We start from the raw sequence: 17605 nt of genomic DNA on the forward strand, positions 1-17605 counted from the left end.
ATCTACTTGGCATATGGCAGCAGTATATAAGGTTACTCCTTCAGAGTCAAAAGTTACACTAAATAACTTGGACTCAGCGGCGCTGCCAAAGGTCCTAAACACATTCTTCACTCGTTTTGAAACAGAGGATTTTTCATCTCAAATCTCAAATCTAAAACAGTCATTATCTCCTGAGTTAGGGATGTCTATTGAGACAGAGAAAGTAGCTAAAACTTTAAAATCATTAAATGTGAACAAAAGTCCAGGTCCTGATTGTATTTGTGGTCGCACCCTGAAGTTCTGTGCTGATCAGCTTAGTGTAGTCTTACAACACCTTTTCCAAGTTTCTCTTGATACAGTTAGTATTCCTGCCATATGGAAAAATTCTTTAGTAGTACCAGTCCCAAAGAAAGCTAACCCTAAAGAACCCAATGATTTTCGACCTGTTGCTCTTACTTCCCTGGTGATGAAAACATTTGAGAAAATAATTAAGTCCATTATTCTGACAAAGGTTGGCAACAAACTAGACCCCCTACAATTTGCATATCGACCGGGAAAAGGTGTTGAAGATGCTAAGCTTTTCATTCTCAATACATAGTACAAACACTAAGAAAAAACAGGTGCTCATGCAAGAATCCTTTTCGCAGATTTCTCCAGTGCTTTCAACACAATCCAACCCCACATCCTTGCAGAAAAACTCTTTAAATTTAATTTTAGCAATTAACTTGTTCTTTGGATTATTGACTTTCTTACAAATAGATCACAAAGGGTGTTTGTCGATGGTATTTTGTCAAGTATCATTCAAACAAATACAGGTTCTCCCATGGGCTGCGTTCTGTCTCCTCTGTTGTACATCCTTTATACTGATGATTGTAGAAGTACAAATGAAGGTAGCCATCTTGTTAAGTTTGCTGACGATAGTGCTCTGCTTACACTTCTACAGGGATCAGAATGTCATCATGGTCCCGCTCTTAGTGAGTTTGTTGAGTGGTGTGATAATTCGTATCTAAACTTAAATGTTAAGAAAACTAAGGAAATGATAATTGATTTTTAGGAGGCAAGAACGCAACGAGATTGTTTCGAAGTATACATACCTTGGTTCAATATTTGACAAGAAATTGAAATGGGATCATAACACCGATGCTATACTGAAGAAGGGGCAGCAAAGATTGTACTTGTTAAGGAAACTGCGTTCATTCATGGTTGATAGACAAATTTTATCTCTTTTTTATAAATCTTACATTGAAAGCGTTATCTCATTTTCATTCATTTGCTGGTATCAAAATCTGTCTGTTAAAAACAAAACTTCACTTGATAGAATTGTTTCACTTAGCTCAAACTAAGTGGTATACCCCAGAGAAGTCTTTCTACGTTTCATAATCAGCAAGTACTCAGGAAAGCCCGCTCAATTCTTTTGTCTAGTGATCACATTTTATCAGCAGAGTTCGACACACTTCCCTCTGGTCGGCGTTTTAGATACCCAGGTCAAACCGGAGCAAGTTGTCATTCATTCCAACCGCTGTGCGGCTTTTAAATGATTCCTAAACTGTTTTTTGTATAGTCCTGCGTCTCCTACCGTTTTGTAAATTTGTATTATATATTTGATGTTGTATTTGAGCCACGCTTTTTAATTGCCCGTGTTTGGGATAGATAAAGTTCTATTGAATTGAATTGAATTGAATTGATCGACAGCCCCAAAATGACCAACGTATATTTGATTATTGACAGTTCTAATTATTGACCTTCGCTTTATTGTGATGACGCAACTCAAACATTCGCAGGGTTGAGTTGTATTTTATGTGATATTATACCACAAGTTACGGGATTTCTGTACGGAAGCTCTTTTATCAATATCGATTGATTTTTTGCTTCTCAAATGGTGAAATCAATTCAGTTAAGGCAGGTAAGCCGGTATTTTACCAAGGTTTGGCGGATGTAATGCGGCAAGGAAAACATAGTAACAAGATGACTTTTAATATGACTGGTGTCCGGTGCAGTCGATGTGAGTGGAGGTCTCCACTGAGTCAAAACTACCGGCGGAATCTTCTGATCAAATTGCATTCAGAAGGAGCATGAGGGAAGACGATGACATCCTTTGATCCCGTCATCTTGAGATCGGTGTGATGAATGACAAGTCTGCCGTACTTAAATACTTGAAGTCCGACGATTAGGGATGCTCGTATAGGTTTATAATCGCTGATGAAAGCTGATGTAAGTCGCTAATCGCTGATGAAAGCTGGTGTAAGTACGATTCAATCGTTGCTAATTGCATAAAAAAGTGATCCGATTAGATGAAGCTACGGCCATTTGGAATTTCCGAATTGAGCACCAGTAACGCAACGAGCCGCCCAACTCTATGCCGATGTCTAACTTATGGAAGAATCATTTTGCGAGCTCGATTACTCATCATTTTAGTGACTCATCGTTCATAGAACTTATTTATACGCTATTGTTAAGCTTTATTTAACGTTTGAAGGAACACTGAACATTATCGACAAGCCAATTTCCCAGTTGAACTCGTACGGATCACGAGTAATTTCTATGGCTTATTGCCAAGGCATGCTTTTTTGACTTGATTTCCATAAAACACGTTACTGGGATAGACGATGCTTTCTAAATCGATGCAGAGTATAATTGATATCACTGTTGTTTGTTAGACAACACCCTCATCGGTGGAAGTCGGTGTTGTTTCTCACCTTTGTTTATGAGCTGAATATTAGTAGAGCGGATAAGTGTACGCATGTACGCACATTATAGGTCAGTTATTAAGAAAAAAAACGCTAGCCACGCAAAAATACAATATGGGGGCCATTTTTCAAGATGGCCGCCAAATCGACTTCCGGAAAAATGAAATCATTGATGATTTGGGAGATTATCATCTGAATTTAACAATTTTGGTGGCTATACCCATGTTTTCGACTATGTTTAGTCTATTTCTGATGTTTATTTTGTGATATTTTACACCAATGAGTCAGAAAATTGCTCTGCCACTGAATTTCCATATAAAAAGCACATTTAATGTGTTAATAAACTAAAAATAAAATTTGAAATGAAAGATCTTAACTGCCCAATCACTTTTGTGATATTTTTGACATCTTTACGACATACCAGAATTCTGTATGTACGCAGGTGTATTTAGTTTACATCAAAATGTAAAATGCAAATTAACAGGCCCTAGCTATTATCCGTTAGTTCGTCCCACTTAAATTGACATGGTCAGAGCCAAACCGGCAGTGATGACAGGATGACAGGGCCAACTTTGTTAGTGATATGATATAGTGAGTAGCTCAATGTGGTTTTGAATTGAAATTGCCTTTACCCTCGTCATGCAAGCCGGATCCAAAGGAAAATGGTTTATGCTTTTGTGATTCGTCTTAAGGGTGTTTGGGCTCAAATTGGGGTCTCTTCATCAGTCGCTTGAATGCTTTTGTATAATCTCACATCTTAAGTTTGACATTAGCCATAATAAATCAATAAGATCTTCTACAATCTTTATGTGGTGTTCTGACTGTTGCTTGGTTTGTTGCTCACACCAATCCTTCAATTATTCTTGCTTTTGATTTTGCTTGAAAGAGACTCAGAATGTCTTTTATGTTTTTTTCTTTTGTATGCTATAATAGGTTGTTTTGTGAAAAACTGTGGCCAGTGTTTGATCACCCTCATTTTTTCAGTTTCATATTAAATATTGTTGATGAGGATGGTTTTGATGAGTGTGCGGCTATGTTTGTAGTTATGTCATTATTCCTATCTTTGTCAATGTGGTATAGCTGGTGTTTTGTTAATTACTTATTTCTGATACAAGATATTGCTGTTTTTTCTGTAACTTTTTATTGAATTTTTCTATGAAGAAATTGCCCCTTTTATAAAGTCCATGTTGTTGTTGTTTAATGTGTGAGCATATCTAAAGAATTCATCTTTCGTAAAGCCTTTGAAAATTGTTGTTTGCATAGCAGGAACTTCTTAATAAATGTTGGAACGTGTAGATCGGTATGGTATTGTTTTTAAAAAGGAGCCTTCTCGCTTGATTATATCTCTGACCTTTGTTGACCACTAAGTCAAGGTATGAGATTTTGTCGATAGTATGTTCAAACTTGAATTGGAATGTAGGATGCTGGGTGTTGCATTCCCCAACAAATGTTCTATTCCTTTGTACCTAGTGAAAATGGCGTGAAAATGGGAATATTTGATCTCAGTGGAGATTGAATATAATTTTCTCCGTTGCCTGGCAATTGATGTCAGTTATTTTTGGTGAGGCTGGTGAGCCCATTTTGCTTCCGCAGATTTGTTTATAGTGTTCTCCGTTTAATTCAACTATATTGTTTTCTTAGAATAACCGACAGTAGGGCTTTCCAACAAATTCATGTAGGTTTTGTTGTTTTTCACATCCTTGTGTTGGGTAGTGCTATTTTAGAGTCCATGCATCGCCACCATCATTGTGTTTATGGCTTCAGTACGCGGCATGTTTGTGTACATAGATATCACGTCTAATGTCATAAGAATAGGGTTTTCATGGCATTTTATTGATTAAAAGAAGCCTTTTGTGTCTTCGACATATGTGATGTCTTTGGACTATTGTTTTTATGAAATAGTCTAAAAAATCTAAGACTTGGTTTCTTGACTGGAACAGCCGCCAATAATAAGTCATCCCATGAAGATTGTTCCTTCTGGTTGGGTTTTGTGTACTTTGGTAGAAGACGCGATCGTGGTGTACATACCTTTTTTGTTGTGGGATTGACGAAGCTGTAAGTTGCCTCTCATATGATTTTCTTGTCGCAAATCCTTTCATTTTGTTTTCGTATGGTTAATGCTGCCCTGTGGCAATTGTTTATCAGTAATAGTTTGTATTTTGAAGCTCTCTTTCACGTTCGTTAATGTTTTCCATAATATTCAAAATTCCTATGCCTCTCCCATTATCGAGGACTTTATTGTGATTTGTTTTTTTTTTTGACTGAATGCCCAGAGGAGTCTTTTGTGCTTGAGTCATGTTGTTTCTGATGTGAGTTTCAAAACGTATTTCCCATATATCATGATCTTTAGTTGTTCCAAGATAGTTTTCAAGTTTCGGGTTACCCAATGTCATTGGTGTTCATGTGGACTTATCTTTGAACGGATGGCTGATTGACCGACTGTTTCTCATGATATAACGCAATCTCATGATGGAAATTGATATAATAATATCTCGTACGAGACTTTTCTGTGTGGGAATTTTGCGGTTGGAATTTATGTCAAGACATTGCTCAAGGCTTTGAACTGTTAACATTTGACTTGAAAGGTTTTTGATGAATCTGAGGTTGTTTCTCAGTTCTCTTGATTTCATTTAACCTTTAATTTGTTTTTACGGGCTTCGAGTCATTTGTTTTATGATTTGGTTTTTTGCTTTTTTGGTTTGAGCATAGACAGTAAAGGAACTGTGTTTCTCTACTGTCTATGGTTTCAGAAGCCTTTTTTCGTTTGTTGAATTTTCTGTTTGTTTTTATGTCTTGGTGTGTGCAGGGCTGGACACATGGTTTAGTGTAACGGTAGCTCTGCTTTTGGAGGATATGGTGATCTTCAAAAAGGCCGTTTGGTTTTGTTTTTTTTATTTTATTTATTTATTTATTTATTGTTTAGTGAGAGAAGAGAAGATTTTATTTTTTCTTGCCTTTGGAAGCTAGCTTACCTTGCTTTTTCAGATTCCGTGAAATTTGTTAAAAGCTCCTTTTCTTTCGTTTTTCGCCTGGTTTTGCAATTTGGTCAATACTTTCACTATACATCATTGACAAACTTAAGAGTATTGATGTAACACCTAAACTTATCTACGCAACAACCATAAAAGTATCCTAATCAAACAATTTATCGTAAGAAACTGGAAAATAGGACTATCAAACACTGGCCACAAAACAGAAAAACCTATAACAGCATATAAAAGGAATAAATACATTAGAGGCATCCCGTTCGAGCAAAAATCAAACACGAGAGCAGTTTAAACGAATGGTCTGAGCAACAAACCACGCAACAGTCAGACCACAACATAACGATTGTAGCATATCTCTTGATAGACAATGGATAATGTCAAACTAAACATGTGGGAATACAAAACTATTTGAGTGACTGCTGATGAAAGGAACCCACTTTAGTCCTGAGACTCCCTTAAGACGAATCACACAGACATCCATTTTACGGCATGTTTCCCGCTGTCATGAAACCACATTGATCTTATCACAATCACTACTAAAGGTAAAAACAATGTGTGAAGTTGCCTTCATTTCCAGTTTCCATACTGTATTTACTTTCAAAGGGAAGGGAAAGAAATCTGCGCGGTACATTCTGAGTCTTGCAGTTTTAGAAAAGTTTGCTGAATGTATGTATAATAAATCGAGCACAGCAAGACATATGAATGATGCACGACTGGATCTATTTGCAACGATAACACAATTTAATTCCTTCAAATCAGTCGACAATTATACAACATGCCAAACATGATGCATATCAAACAGGTCAGGTATGGGGACAGGAAATGTTTAATTTACCCAAAAGACCGACACCAAGAAACCGGGGATGGGAATAACAAGGTGACACTTTGCGCGTCTATAGGACAGCTTCATCTCCTATTGCTGAAAGTTGTCAACAGTTGTCAAAATGTGACAGTAAGTAATGCCTTCATATGATTGGTTGTGTCAATATATGATAAGGTGACGCCTTTATATAAAGAGGTGGTATCAATATATAATAAGGTGCTGTTATTATATAATTAGGTGACATCAATATATGATTTAGTAATGCCTTTATATGATTAGGTCGTGTCAATATATGATTAGGTGACGCCTTTATATTATAAGGTGGTATCAATATATCATAAGGTGCTGTTATAATATAATTAGGTGACAAGTAAATAATTTTGAAATAACATATATGAAACCAGAATTCGTAACTAGGTGTTTGAAGGAATTGTGCAATAACAAGGCGACTGGATTAGATAATCTGAGTGCAAAAATGCTTAAATTATCTGCTACTATCATTGCCCCCTCACTATGCAAAATTTTCAATCTTAGTATAAAATCCGGTATATTTCCTGATCAATGGAAAATAGCCCGAGTTGTTCCCTTGTTCAAGGCTGGTTCAAAACAAGACCTTTGTAACTACAGACCAGTTTCAATACTACCAATTGTCTCCAAAATTATTGAAAAGCATGTGCACATTCAGTTGTACAAGCATATCAAGCCGCTATTGAACAATTCTCAATCAGGATTTAGAGAGCACCATTCGTGCGAAACAGCCTTGATTAAACTTAGCAACTTGTGGCTAAAAGCTATGGATAATGGAAATATTAATGGAGTAGTGTTTTTGGATCTTAAGAAAGCTTTTGATCTGGTTGATCATAGTGTATTGTTAGAAAAATTATCAATTTAATACAGGTGTGATGGTAAATCTCTTCGGTGGTTAAATCTTACCTACAAAATCGCATGCAATTGGTTCAATTTAGAAATTTTTACTCTACAAAGCAACATATTTTGACTGGCGTTCCCCAAGGTAGTATACTTGGGCCTTTATTTTTCATCATTTACATAAATGATTTGCCACTTTATATTGATAATAACATTGACATGTACGCAGATGATTCAACCATAACTTCCAGTGCAAAATGTATTCAAGAAATTGAGACAACTTTGAACTCTGACTTAAATAATGTTCATAATTGGTGTAAGAATAATAGAATGGCCATTAATTGTGACAAGACAAAGACAATGATTGTAACAACGCAACAAAGACGTAGACATTTGAATAAAACAAATTTTAGACTGTAATCTTGGTGAAACGGAATTGCAAGCAGTACACTGTGAAAAGATTCTTGGTACGCTTGTCGATGAAAATCTGTCATGGAAGCAGCACTGTGACAAGATTTTTAAAAAAGTAAATAGTAATATTGCTTTGCTTAAGAGAATAAGACAGTTTTTACCTATGAATATAAGAAAACTTTTTTATAATAGCTATATTTTACCACACTTGGATTACTGTTGTCATTTATGGGGAGCATCACCGTTTATGAAAAGGTTGCATAAGATTCAGAAACGTGCTATCAGAGTGATGTGTGATGCAAGGTATAATGCTTGACCGAGCATTTTTTTAAAACAATGCATATAATGCCATTAACAGATAGAATAGTTTATAAGAATGTTTATATGGTTTTTAAATGTTTAAATAATCTTGCACCGCAATATATGACAAGTTTTTTTACCGAAATTGATCATAAAAGAGTTACAAGATCCAAGATGCAAAAATTGTTAGTGGTTCCTGCAACAAATAAGGATTTTTATCGAAAAGGCTTTACTGTAAATAGTGCCAATCAGTGGAATAATGTCGATTTAAATGTAAGATCTAGTAACTCATTAAGCAGTTTTAAAACTGCCTACCTGAAAGCTTATTGGGTATAATTTTTTTGTGTTTGTAAGTTTTAGTTTCTTGTTAAATTTGTTTTTGTTATCTAGTGTGATTGTGCATTATTTTCCTCCTGTGTGCAGGTGGTGACTCCTGGCCACTTTTTTCTGTGCATTGTATTGTTCTAGCTTTGTTTGTCATGTTTCATGTTGTTCTGCTTTGTATCAGTTTGTATGTTCATTGAGGGCCCTGGGGAAGATAAGCATCTTTACTGAAGCTTACCAGGCTACCCTCGTTAAACAAGGTTTAATAAAATAAAATAAATAAAACATCAATATATGATTTAGTAATGCCTTTATATGATTAGGTCGTGTCAATATATGATTAGGTGACGCCTTTATATTATAAGGTTGTATCAATATATCATAAGGTGCTGTTATTATATAATTAGGTGACATCAATATATTATTTAGTAATGCCTTTATATGATTAGGTCGTTCGTGTCAATATATGATTACGTGACGCCTTTATATTATAAGGTGATATGAGGTTGTGTCAATATATCGTAAGATTCCGTAAATATATAATTAGGTGACATCTATATGTAAATAGGCAATGCCTTTATACTTCGAGTCAATAACTGAATATGATTAAGTAGTGCTTATATCTTGTTAGAGCACAACATTATATGAGTTATTAAATAGCGTCAATATATTGTGTGCACGCCATTATTAGTATGTGTAACGTCTTTATTATTATGTTTAAAGGTCATTATATGATTATATAGAGGGCGCACGCCTTCGGACACATTCTTTGAGCGTGCAAACTTTCACATGCTTTGCCCGACGTATGAGTTCCTGAGGGGTACATTACTCAAATCTCAATGGATGGAACGGACTTTACGGGAGTTAAAACTTGGAAATCTCTTTAGTCCAGTCAAAATACGAAATGACCCGCCACAAATTGCAGCAGAATTTATTTTTTTCACTACTCACCTCAGAAAAACCCACAGAAAAACATATCAAAAGTCTTCCAAAATCCAAGGAGTGGAAAACTGCCTAATTTGCATAAATCCAAAATGGCCGCCCCGGTATTATAGGTTCAATGCTTTTGGCCACTTACTTCCCAATATTGGTCCGATTTTGAGAATTTGTTTTTTATTTCCATGTACCTTGTACATTTTCATGATATTTTAGACATGTTTACGATAATTCTTTTGTTTTTATTTACAAAACAGGAACATAAGTCTGAATTTTACGGTAAAACAATGGTATTCTCACATACTATGTCTTCTAATCAATACTTGTTTCATGATTTTATAATGTGCAAATGTCTGTAATGTTAAATAAATAAATAAATAAATAAATAAATAAATAAATAAATAAATAAATAAATAAATAAATAAATAAATAAATAAATACACAAGAAGTGGAACAATGCCTAATTTGCATAAATCCAAAATGGCCCCCCGGTATTATAGAATCAACACTTATGACCACATTTTGCGCGATATCAGTCCAATTTGGACATTTTTTTATTTTCTAATAAATTGTACATTCTCTTCAAATTTCCAACAATGTAAGGGCATTTCCAATTGTAGTTATTAATAAAACAGGCACACAAGTCTGAATTTCAGGGTAAAACAATGGTACACACACACACTTCACCTTCCAATCAATACTTGTCTAATTTTGCAAGATGCTAATGTATATGGTGTGAAATATATAAATAAAATTGAAAGCAATCTCAGTATAACTAATACAGAATATGTATCCATTTTGTTTTTGGTTGTTAATTTACCAATAACCTACTCCCTATTTCACATTAAAAGCCACCGGCTGAACTTACGCATTGTTTTGAACATTCGTTCTATAAAAAGTGGGCGGTTTATTCATATCAAACACAGTTAACATGGTTTGAAGTCTAGTTATATCTAGTGTGGTGATATTGTGTTACCAGGGTACACTGGTTGTCACCACAGTTGTGAAACTCAACATGGGGTTCAATACTAGCTGGTTTTATTGTAAAATTACCAGTTTCCCAAATGCTGTTTATTTTACCCCAAATTGTAGATAAACAGCCGCGCCTGAATTGACAGGGTGTGCCAGCGCGGGAGAGCCGAGCCAAGGGAGATGGGGTTTAAAGTCTCCTGGAAGGTGTACAGATCACACGGGAATTAAATAGTATTGGTAGTAAAGGGAAAGCAACTCCACACATCGTTCATATTTGGGTTGTTTGCGTTTTGTGTATGATATTGTGTATAATATAAGTGTACACCTGTTTGGCTGCTTTATGTAAAATATTGCTTAACCATGGCGAGACGTACCGTTATCTACGTGTCTTGTGTTAATCCGCACTGGAGCGGAGAGATTGCAAAGACACTACGATCCTTCGGCGCTAAGTTTCGAAAACAGAGTTTTCTTCATCAGTTGCTCAAAATTCATTTTTTGATTGGTGAGATGTGTTCAATGGTTGATTGTTTTTACTTGGTAATATGTTGTTCCACTTACGTTTGTTGTTCAAGTAGGGAAGCTAGAATGTCTACAGTTCGATCTCGTTGTGTTTGTGTAGGTTCGTGTGAACCTGAGTTTGAGCTATTGTAGTTTTTGTGAAATCTGGCGCTTATAAGTGTGTTGCCTATATTTCTGTTCCTTCTCTATGCGATTATTGGTTGGTTTTTGAACATTTTTTTAGTGTTTCGTCATTTTCAAGTTCACTCAAGTTTTCTGTCAGGGCTTGCTTGATTTTTATCGTGCCTATGTACGGGCTATATGTTGTTATGAAGACTATTTGATTGATGCTATCATGCATAGAGAGAGTATCCATTCTGCATGGGCTGCCATTGCAAGAAAAGCTATTTCTGAAGATGTATCAGCAACATTACTATCACAGGTCCTTCGTTTGTATGTAAATATTCGATGCTATTCATTTGCACGTAGCATTTTGGAATTGTATAAACGAAAGCACAGAAAAAATTTGAAGGGATCAAAGGGTTTGAGGAAATCCCTATGTTGAGGAAGTAACTTAGGCTCCATTGTATTAATTCTACCAAAATGTTGTCGTGGAGAAATGTAAACATTGCACACTTGCTTACAAAAATCATTAGGACACAGAAGTTTTTTTGTATTCTCTGTTTCCATTGTACCTGTTCTGTTTGTCATGTTGAAACATTGTTTTGGATTGTCATCGCAACATGGAGATAGTAGTGTGCATTTTTGTTATTGCCATCAGCTGCCAATGCACATATGAACACTAACACTGATTCCATGCCTACAAGTCTGTTGTTCACAAATACACAGAGCAAATTTCAATTACTTGTTTTAATTTCTCTTACTTAAGTTGTATTCATCGTTTGTAACAGTCCCACAGTAACTTTCATTCATTTACATTCAAGCTCACAATATTGGTTTGTCAGCATTTACTAATTATTTATTTACCTTTTAAATTCTACAAGTAACTGTGGTATTGATTGTATATTTGTCAGTGACAAATGCCTGAAGGATGCATTATGTTTATTTGATTTAAAAGTAAAGACAAAAGTGCATTTAAAATATTGAAATGATTCTGTAAACATTTGTAACGTCACAATTTTACTTTATACAACTTAATAAACGTACATTGTTTTGTCATGGATATTGTATGCAATTTCTCTTTTACTATTCTATGGTAAATCTACTACTGCAATGCCTTAGAGGGACAAAGTTGTTCATTTTAGACATTATTTCCACTCTTAATTTTTGGTTTCTGTTGAAATGCTGTTTGTATTGTTGCGTGCAGAGGGTCAGAGCTGAATTGTAGCAATTGGTGATTGAGCATATTTCAGTAAGCTGAACAAGATGAACATTTTATCAATCAAAAGAACCTGATATAGCTAAAAAAATGTCAAAAATGAGGCACTTTATCATTCTAAGGCATCCGGGTTTCAGCCCAGGATGATGACAAATTGTTTCACACATTTAGGAGCAATGTTCAGCATGTATATTTCTGCTGTCTAGTGGAATTCAACAAATGGGAAAGAAGCATATATAAAATTGGTCATTATGCAGATTTATTCACATGATAAAAAGACAAAAAAGGTCAAGTACTTATGTAAAGGATAACAAATTGTTTTACATTTGATGTCAAAGTTTTGGTTATCACCAGTTTAAAGTTATAAGTCCTTGATAGTGTGAGTCCGCTAAGCCAATTTGATGCACCCTGATGCACAAAAACTCTCTGTGATGCAATAAAATTGTTAACATTACATGTAAAGGTATGGGGTGACGCAAAGAAATTTCAAAAAGTCTAAAAATTGTATTGACGACACCAATATTTGAAAAATAAGCATTGATATTCTTGATAATTGAATTAAGCCTGCACTTAAGGTTGATTTCTTAACCATAACAAAACCAATTATATACACGTACAGACTTTGCTAATCATGGCAAGCAGAATACTGGGAAATTTAGGATATTACTGGGAGTACAACAAGAGTCTACTGTTGATACACAAAACATCAGTAACAGATGGTGTCCCTATACAGAGAGGAAAAGCCTTCCCTTGGAAATATACATCAGAGTCAACAAAGATCATAAGTAAAGGAATTGTACCTAATTGCTACATAACCATCTTAATTACGAGGTGTAAAGCCGCTTTTTCCTCTAAAGGCTTGCATGTCTGGTTGACTGCACAGTATAGAAGGAATTGCTGTATGGGTACTAATGAAAAGCAGTGTCTGTGGAAAGGAATGGGTTGCACATTGATAGTCTCTGTACTATTTTGTCACTTTCTACCTTCTCTTTGGCAATGGGGTATCCTCAATTACCTCAGGGGTGTCCTGTGCCTGTCTCCTGGTATTTCCTGTGATGCAACGTAGGTGGTGTGACTTCTGTAGGCGGATGACATTTTCTTGATAGCCAAATGCTTGTATTGTAGGGTCATTGTTTGCTCCTCCCCGTTGCCGATGTTTGCTGAAGTGTTCCTCCAAAGGGTCCTGGCAAAATTTCTCACTTAGAACAAAGTTGACTCCTTGTTGAAGAAGGTATCTGGATACTTCTACAAATGAATTCACTGTGTAAAAGAAAGAATCAAAGTAGAATATCATTAGACACAAAGTAAAAATATATTCATGTACTATAAGAGTTAAACAATTTTTTGGGGCATTAGGCTTTGAATGATGCGTACACGTAAAAATATAAAATTATCTGTGAAGCATACATATTTTAAAACAACCAGTGTCTCTGCGGGTGATGAGTAAGGCAACAATAGATAGAATCTCAAATATCTGCTGATTTTTTCATGAAGTTCTGACTCTTATATAAACTAATAACACCTTATAGCCAAAAGATAATAAATTGACATTTGGTCAAATATTTTTTTTATTATTATTTCAAGAAAGTCTCCCCTCAGTAACCCTTTTAGGCCCAAGAACTCAGGCCTGAAATATTTAAATACAAAACTTTGAATGAAATTAAACGTCCAAAGGTACACTGCCAGTACCTGAGAAAAACATTACCCGAAAAAAGTTTAGCATAGGCAAATGTGCTGACAACATTGCCTTTAAAAGGCATATGAGCCTTCTTGTACATCACAACAATCATACAAAGTAGCAAACAAACAAACACAATTCGTACCGGTCATTTTAAGTCCTTCAATAGTCTGTTTACTGATGCACATGGCATTTCTTTCGGTCTTGGTGAAATGCCCCTCTCTGTCCATCACTGATTGTTCCCAATCACGGAAATATCCCAGGAAGTCTCTTTGAAGCCACTGAATGTAATAGAAAAAGAAAATTATAGTTCTGTGTCTGCTAAAGCAAAAAATTAAAGTAAGCATCATTTGGATTGGAATAACAGTGAAACTGGTTTATAAAAGACACCTCTCGGACCAGAAAACCTCTCCTTAATAGAGAGGAGTCCTAATAGACAGGTGAAATTATGAAAATAATAACGTTTGTCTTGAAAATTCTGTCCTTACTAGAGAGGTGTCCTGATAAGATAGGTGTCCAGAATGACTGGTTTTACTGTAATTAGAAACTGGTAGCATTTGTGTATGCTGAAAATCATTAAAAGAATTCCTAACTTGGAATATTTAAAACCACATCTAACAATGGTGTAAATACAATGTCGCCTATGGTTGTACATGCTATCTTTGTTTGAAATTCTATCTGATTAAAATGTATATTAGTTAATTTGTGTTTCTTGGCATATAAGGCTAGATTCTCTAAATCTACACCAATTCACAATGTCAAGTTCAGATCAATGTACCTCAAATCTTGCATCATCAGGGTCACTGTACGGTTTCAGGTTAGGTTTCCGTTTTCGCATATGTTCATCGAAGTTCCGTACATTCAGACAATCAAAGAACTTGTCCATATGGCGTATAAACCGAACAGTTTCATGGGCATCTGGTGGTCCAACCATCTCAATTGCATTTGCAACGGTCTCACTTAAAACCTGTCAAAAATGAGTGATGCAAACAAGTGTCAATCCTTATAGCAGACATTGCCTTTTACACATACAACATAGACAATCTGGAGCGAGTGCGGTGTACGGGAATCAGCATGAGTGATTACTTTTTGTGAAAAGACTGGTATTATTTTGTTTGAGAACTTTAAGAGATTTGTGATGCTACTACAATCAGAAACAACCTCAGAAGAAAACAGTGCCTTGCCAAAGGCTGAGTTCCCACAATTCCACAGCCTGGATGAAACAGGACAATACTTGACAAGCTGGGATCTTATCCACTTCAGATTTAAGTAAGAAATTTGCCCTTACCTGAGCTGCTAAATTTACTCTCATTATAGAAAATGATGTAAGCTCTATATGTTCATAGCCAATCTTGTGCAGGAGGTGCAGATCTCTTGCCTGGTCATTCGTTACTACTTGTGTGTAATGCCGCCATAACACAGGATTTCCATTGTTCTGGAACGAAAAATAAAATGCCACAATTTACTAAGATTGTAACCACTAGATCTTAACATAAACTGCAAAAAAATTACAATATATGTGAATATTTCTGTGAGCTAGAAATATGAAATTTAGCTTTCAAGTTGGTAAATTTCAGACCTCTGTGACTATGTAAAGAAGCATCTCGTACTAGTATAGGCTGACTGTGAAATATTCACTGTATAATGAGCAATGAACCCTGTAAGTTGCTATGGTGTGTGAGATCAGCGCAACAATCTCACTGGTGGCTATGTAACAAATACACTGCAGTTGATGGACTTTGTCATAAAGACCAGTGTGCCATGTAATGTTTTGTCAGATGGCAATGGTATTTCAATAAAACGTGTAAATTAAGAACATATTGTTGTAAACCATACCCATAAACTCCTTGATTTCCGATGAGCCTCGGAGCTTGCAAAGCTGTTTCGTGTTGTTTTTATCAGATGAGGCACATCAGAGAAGAAGTAGATTTGCCTGATGCCTGGAGCAAACGAATTCGGAGCTTTATACACGAGTAGGTCTCCTGGTGTACCAGCTACACGATGCATCCTGTATAACTTTCTATTCAATGTGGCTCCGTCACTAGTAGATGCGATGACTTTCAGACCACATTCGCATTCAGATACCCAATAACTTCCCATAATATTGGGAACATGTTGTCAGCTGTACAGCCAATGGTCGGATAGTAGGCCAGGCTGGCACAGTAACTGGTTGTCATTGCCAGGACCATGAAAACGAGAGCATGAGTTGCGATAGCATTCATCACTGATGCTGCATCACCACTGGTTCTGGCCAAATGTGCCAACTCCGCATTGACTGTACCAAGATTGATAAAGCCAATCAACTGTCCTGTGTACTTATCAAAAACAAGATCAGACTTGATTTTACTTCATCATGTAATAAGACAACAAACTTCTTGTGTTCCTCAAGTTCATGAACCTTGCTATCATCAATTATTTCTTCAAGCACTTTGTAATTTATGCCAGCTTGGGGTCTAATGTAATTTGTGTAGTCATTTAGAGTTCTTTGGCTGGGAAGTTTGACAAATCCAGACTTTCGCAGTGACTCATAAGCTACAGCAGATGTAAATATCAATGATAAATACCATCGAATCATGGTGGGATGCCACCGCATCTGTCTTCCATCTGAGCATCTTGCATGTTTAAGTTGTTCTTCCAGAAGAGTCGCTGAAAACTGCCTTCTGGAAAAAGTCAAGAACATGCTTGCTTTCACTTTCCAGGATGGATTTAAGGTCACCGTCCAAAGTCTTATTAACTGTCAAGCCATTGTCGAGTAGGTGTTGAACATGCGATCGTGTTTCTTTTTTAGTCTGATTCTGTCTTGCTGCAAACTCACAGCTCTCTCCTTCAGTTCTTCTTTATTCAGGTATCGGAGATTTGTATGGCTGCTTAAGTCACTACTTTTTTTCTCATTCCGCTTATTGTTCTTTCTATACCACATAACATGGAGGTAATTTCTGTGTTGTGCACATTTTGAGCATCTGCTTCTATCAGTGATGACATCACAAAGCGCACTTCTTATGGTTCTTTGTACTGGTTGCCTTGTAAAGAGTTGCCGTTGAAGTTTGACTCAAGATACGCCGATACACCAGCTTTTTTACTGAATGCTATCCTTTGGACATCAACAGAACTTGTGCCAGAGTCCTTGATCATCTCTACAAAGTGGGGGTCTGGATTACCACAGCAAATGTTGATGTTTGTTATCAAGTCCAGCAGTTTCATCAAGGTCGCCATACTGTCAATCACTGGGGGTATCTGCTGTAACTTTCTGACGTGTTGCTCACATGTTTACCATGGATAACCACACTCCACTCCAGATCTTCATATACTTTAACAGACCTTGATATCTTAAGTTCTGGTTCACCAGCCACATTCTCAAACCTACAGAAGTGTACGGTGGTGTCATTGATCAGAGCTGCTAATCCGCCAGGTAACTGTAGCGAACCACAGCTTTGCCGAAGTAACCCTGTGAATGTGACAATAATGACAAAATATATTTAAAAACTTAGCTTAAAGAATGTTTTTACAAGGTTTGTCTCCAATCCTGGTCTAAAAATGACTAGATAGAGAAGTGATAATTATGTTCTTCTAAGATACAGCAAAGATATAAGTGGTAATACAGAAACGATTGAATGTGGTTGCATGTACAAATTGCATGTATTATGAGTAATTATTATTATTATCCTTTATTTCAGGTCAATGACCTATACAATAAAATATATACCTAGAAAAATACATAAACATATTAGAAAAGACTCAGAATGATGGATAAAAAATCACCTTGTAAAGAATACTTCAGATTCTTACCTCTTGTAAAACTGTATC

At 35.9% G+C, this 17605-nt stretch overlaps 1 protein-coding gene across 1 annotated transcript; it reads right to left on the bottom strand.

The window, feature by feature from the left end:
- Positions 1 to 12420: 12420 nt before the first annotated feature.
- On the bottom strand, positions 12421 to 14765 carry LOC139118217 (uncharacterized). Its single transcript, XM_070681501.1, has 3 exons — positions 14580 to 14765; positions 13947 to 14082; positions 12421 to 13383 (listed from the first exon to the last, which is right to left on the bottom strand). The coding sequence occupies exons 1-3, from the start codon at positions 14733 to 14735 to the stop codon at positions 13103 to 13105; spliced, it is 573 nt and encodes a 190-aa protein (XP_070537602.1). The 5' UTR covers positions 14736 to 14765; the 3' UTR covers positions 12421 to 13102.
- Positions 14766 to 17605: the final 2840 nt, after the last annotated feature.

The sequence above is a fragment of the Ptychodera flava genome, chromosome 19, assembly GCF_041260155.1.
Source record: "Ptychodera flava strain L36383 chromosome 19, AS_Pfla_20210202, whole genome shotgun sequence".
NCBI classification, from domain to species: Eukaryota; Metazoa; Hemichordata; class Enteropneusta; family Ptychoderidae; genus Ptychodera; species Ptychodera flava.

What these genes read in the sequence shown, in the direction of transcription:
- LOC139118217 (XM_070681501.1), bottom strand. Translation starts at nt 14,735, where the DNA reads ATGGTTGGACCACCAGATGCCCATGAAACTGTTCGGTTTATACGCCAT. An exon ending in CTGATGATGCAAGATTTGAG is followed by an intron (nt 14,083 to 14,579) that starts GTACATTGATCT and finishes TATTACATTCAG; the next exon opens with TGGCTTCAAAGAGACTTCCT. An exon ending in TGAAGGACTTAAAATGACCG is followed by an intron (nt 13,384 to 13,946) that starts GTACGAATTGTG and finishes TCTTTTACACAG; the next exon opens with TGAATTCATTTGTAGAAGTA.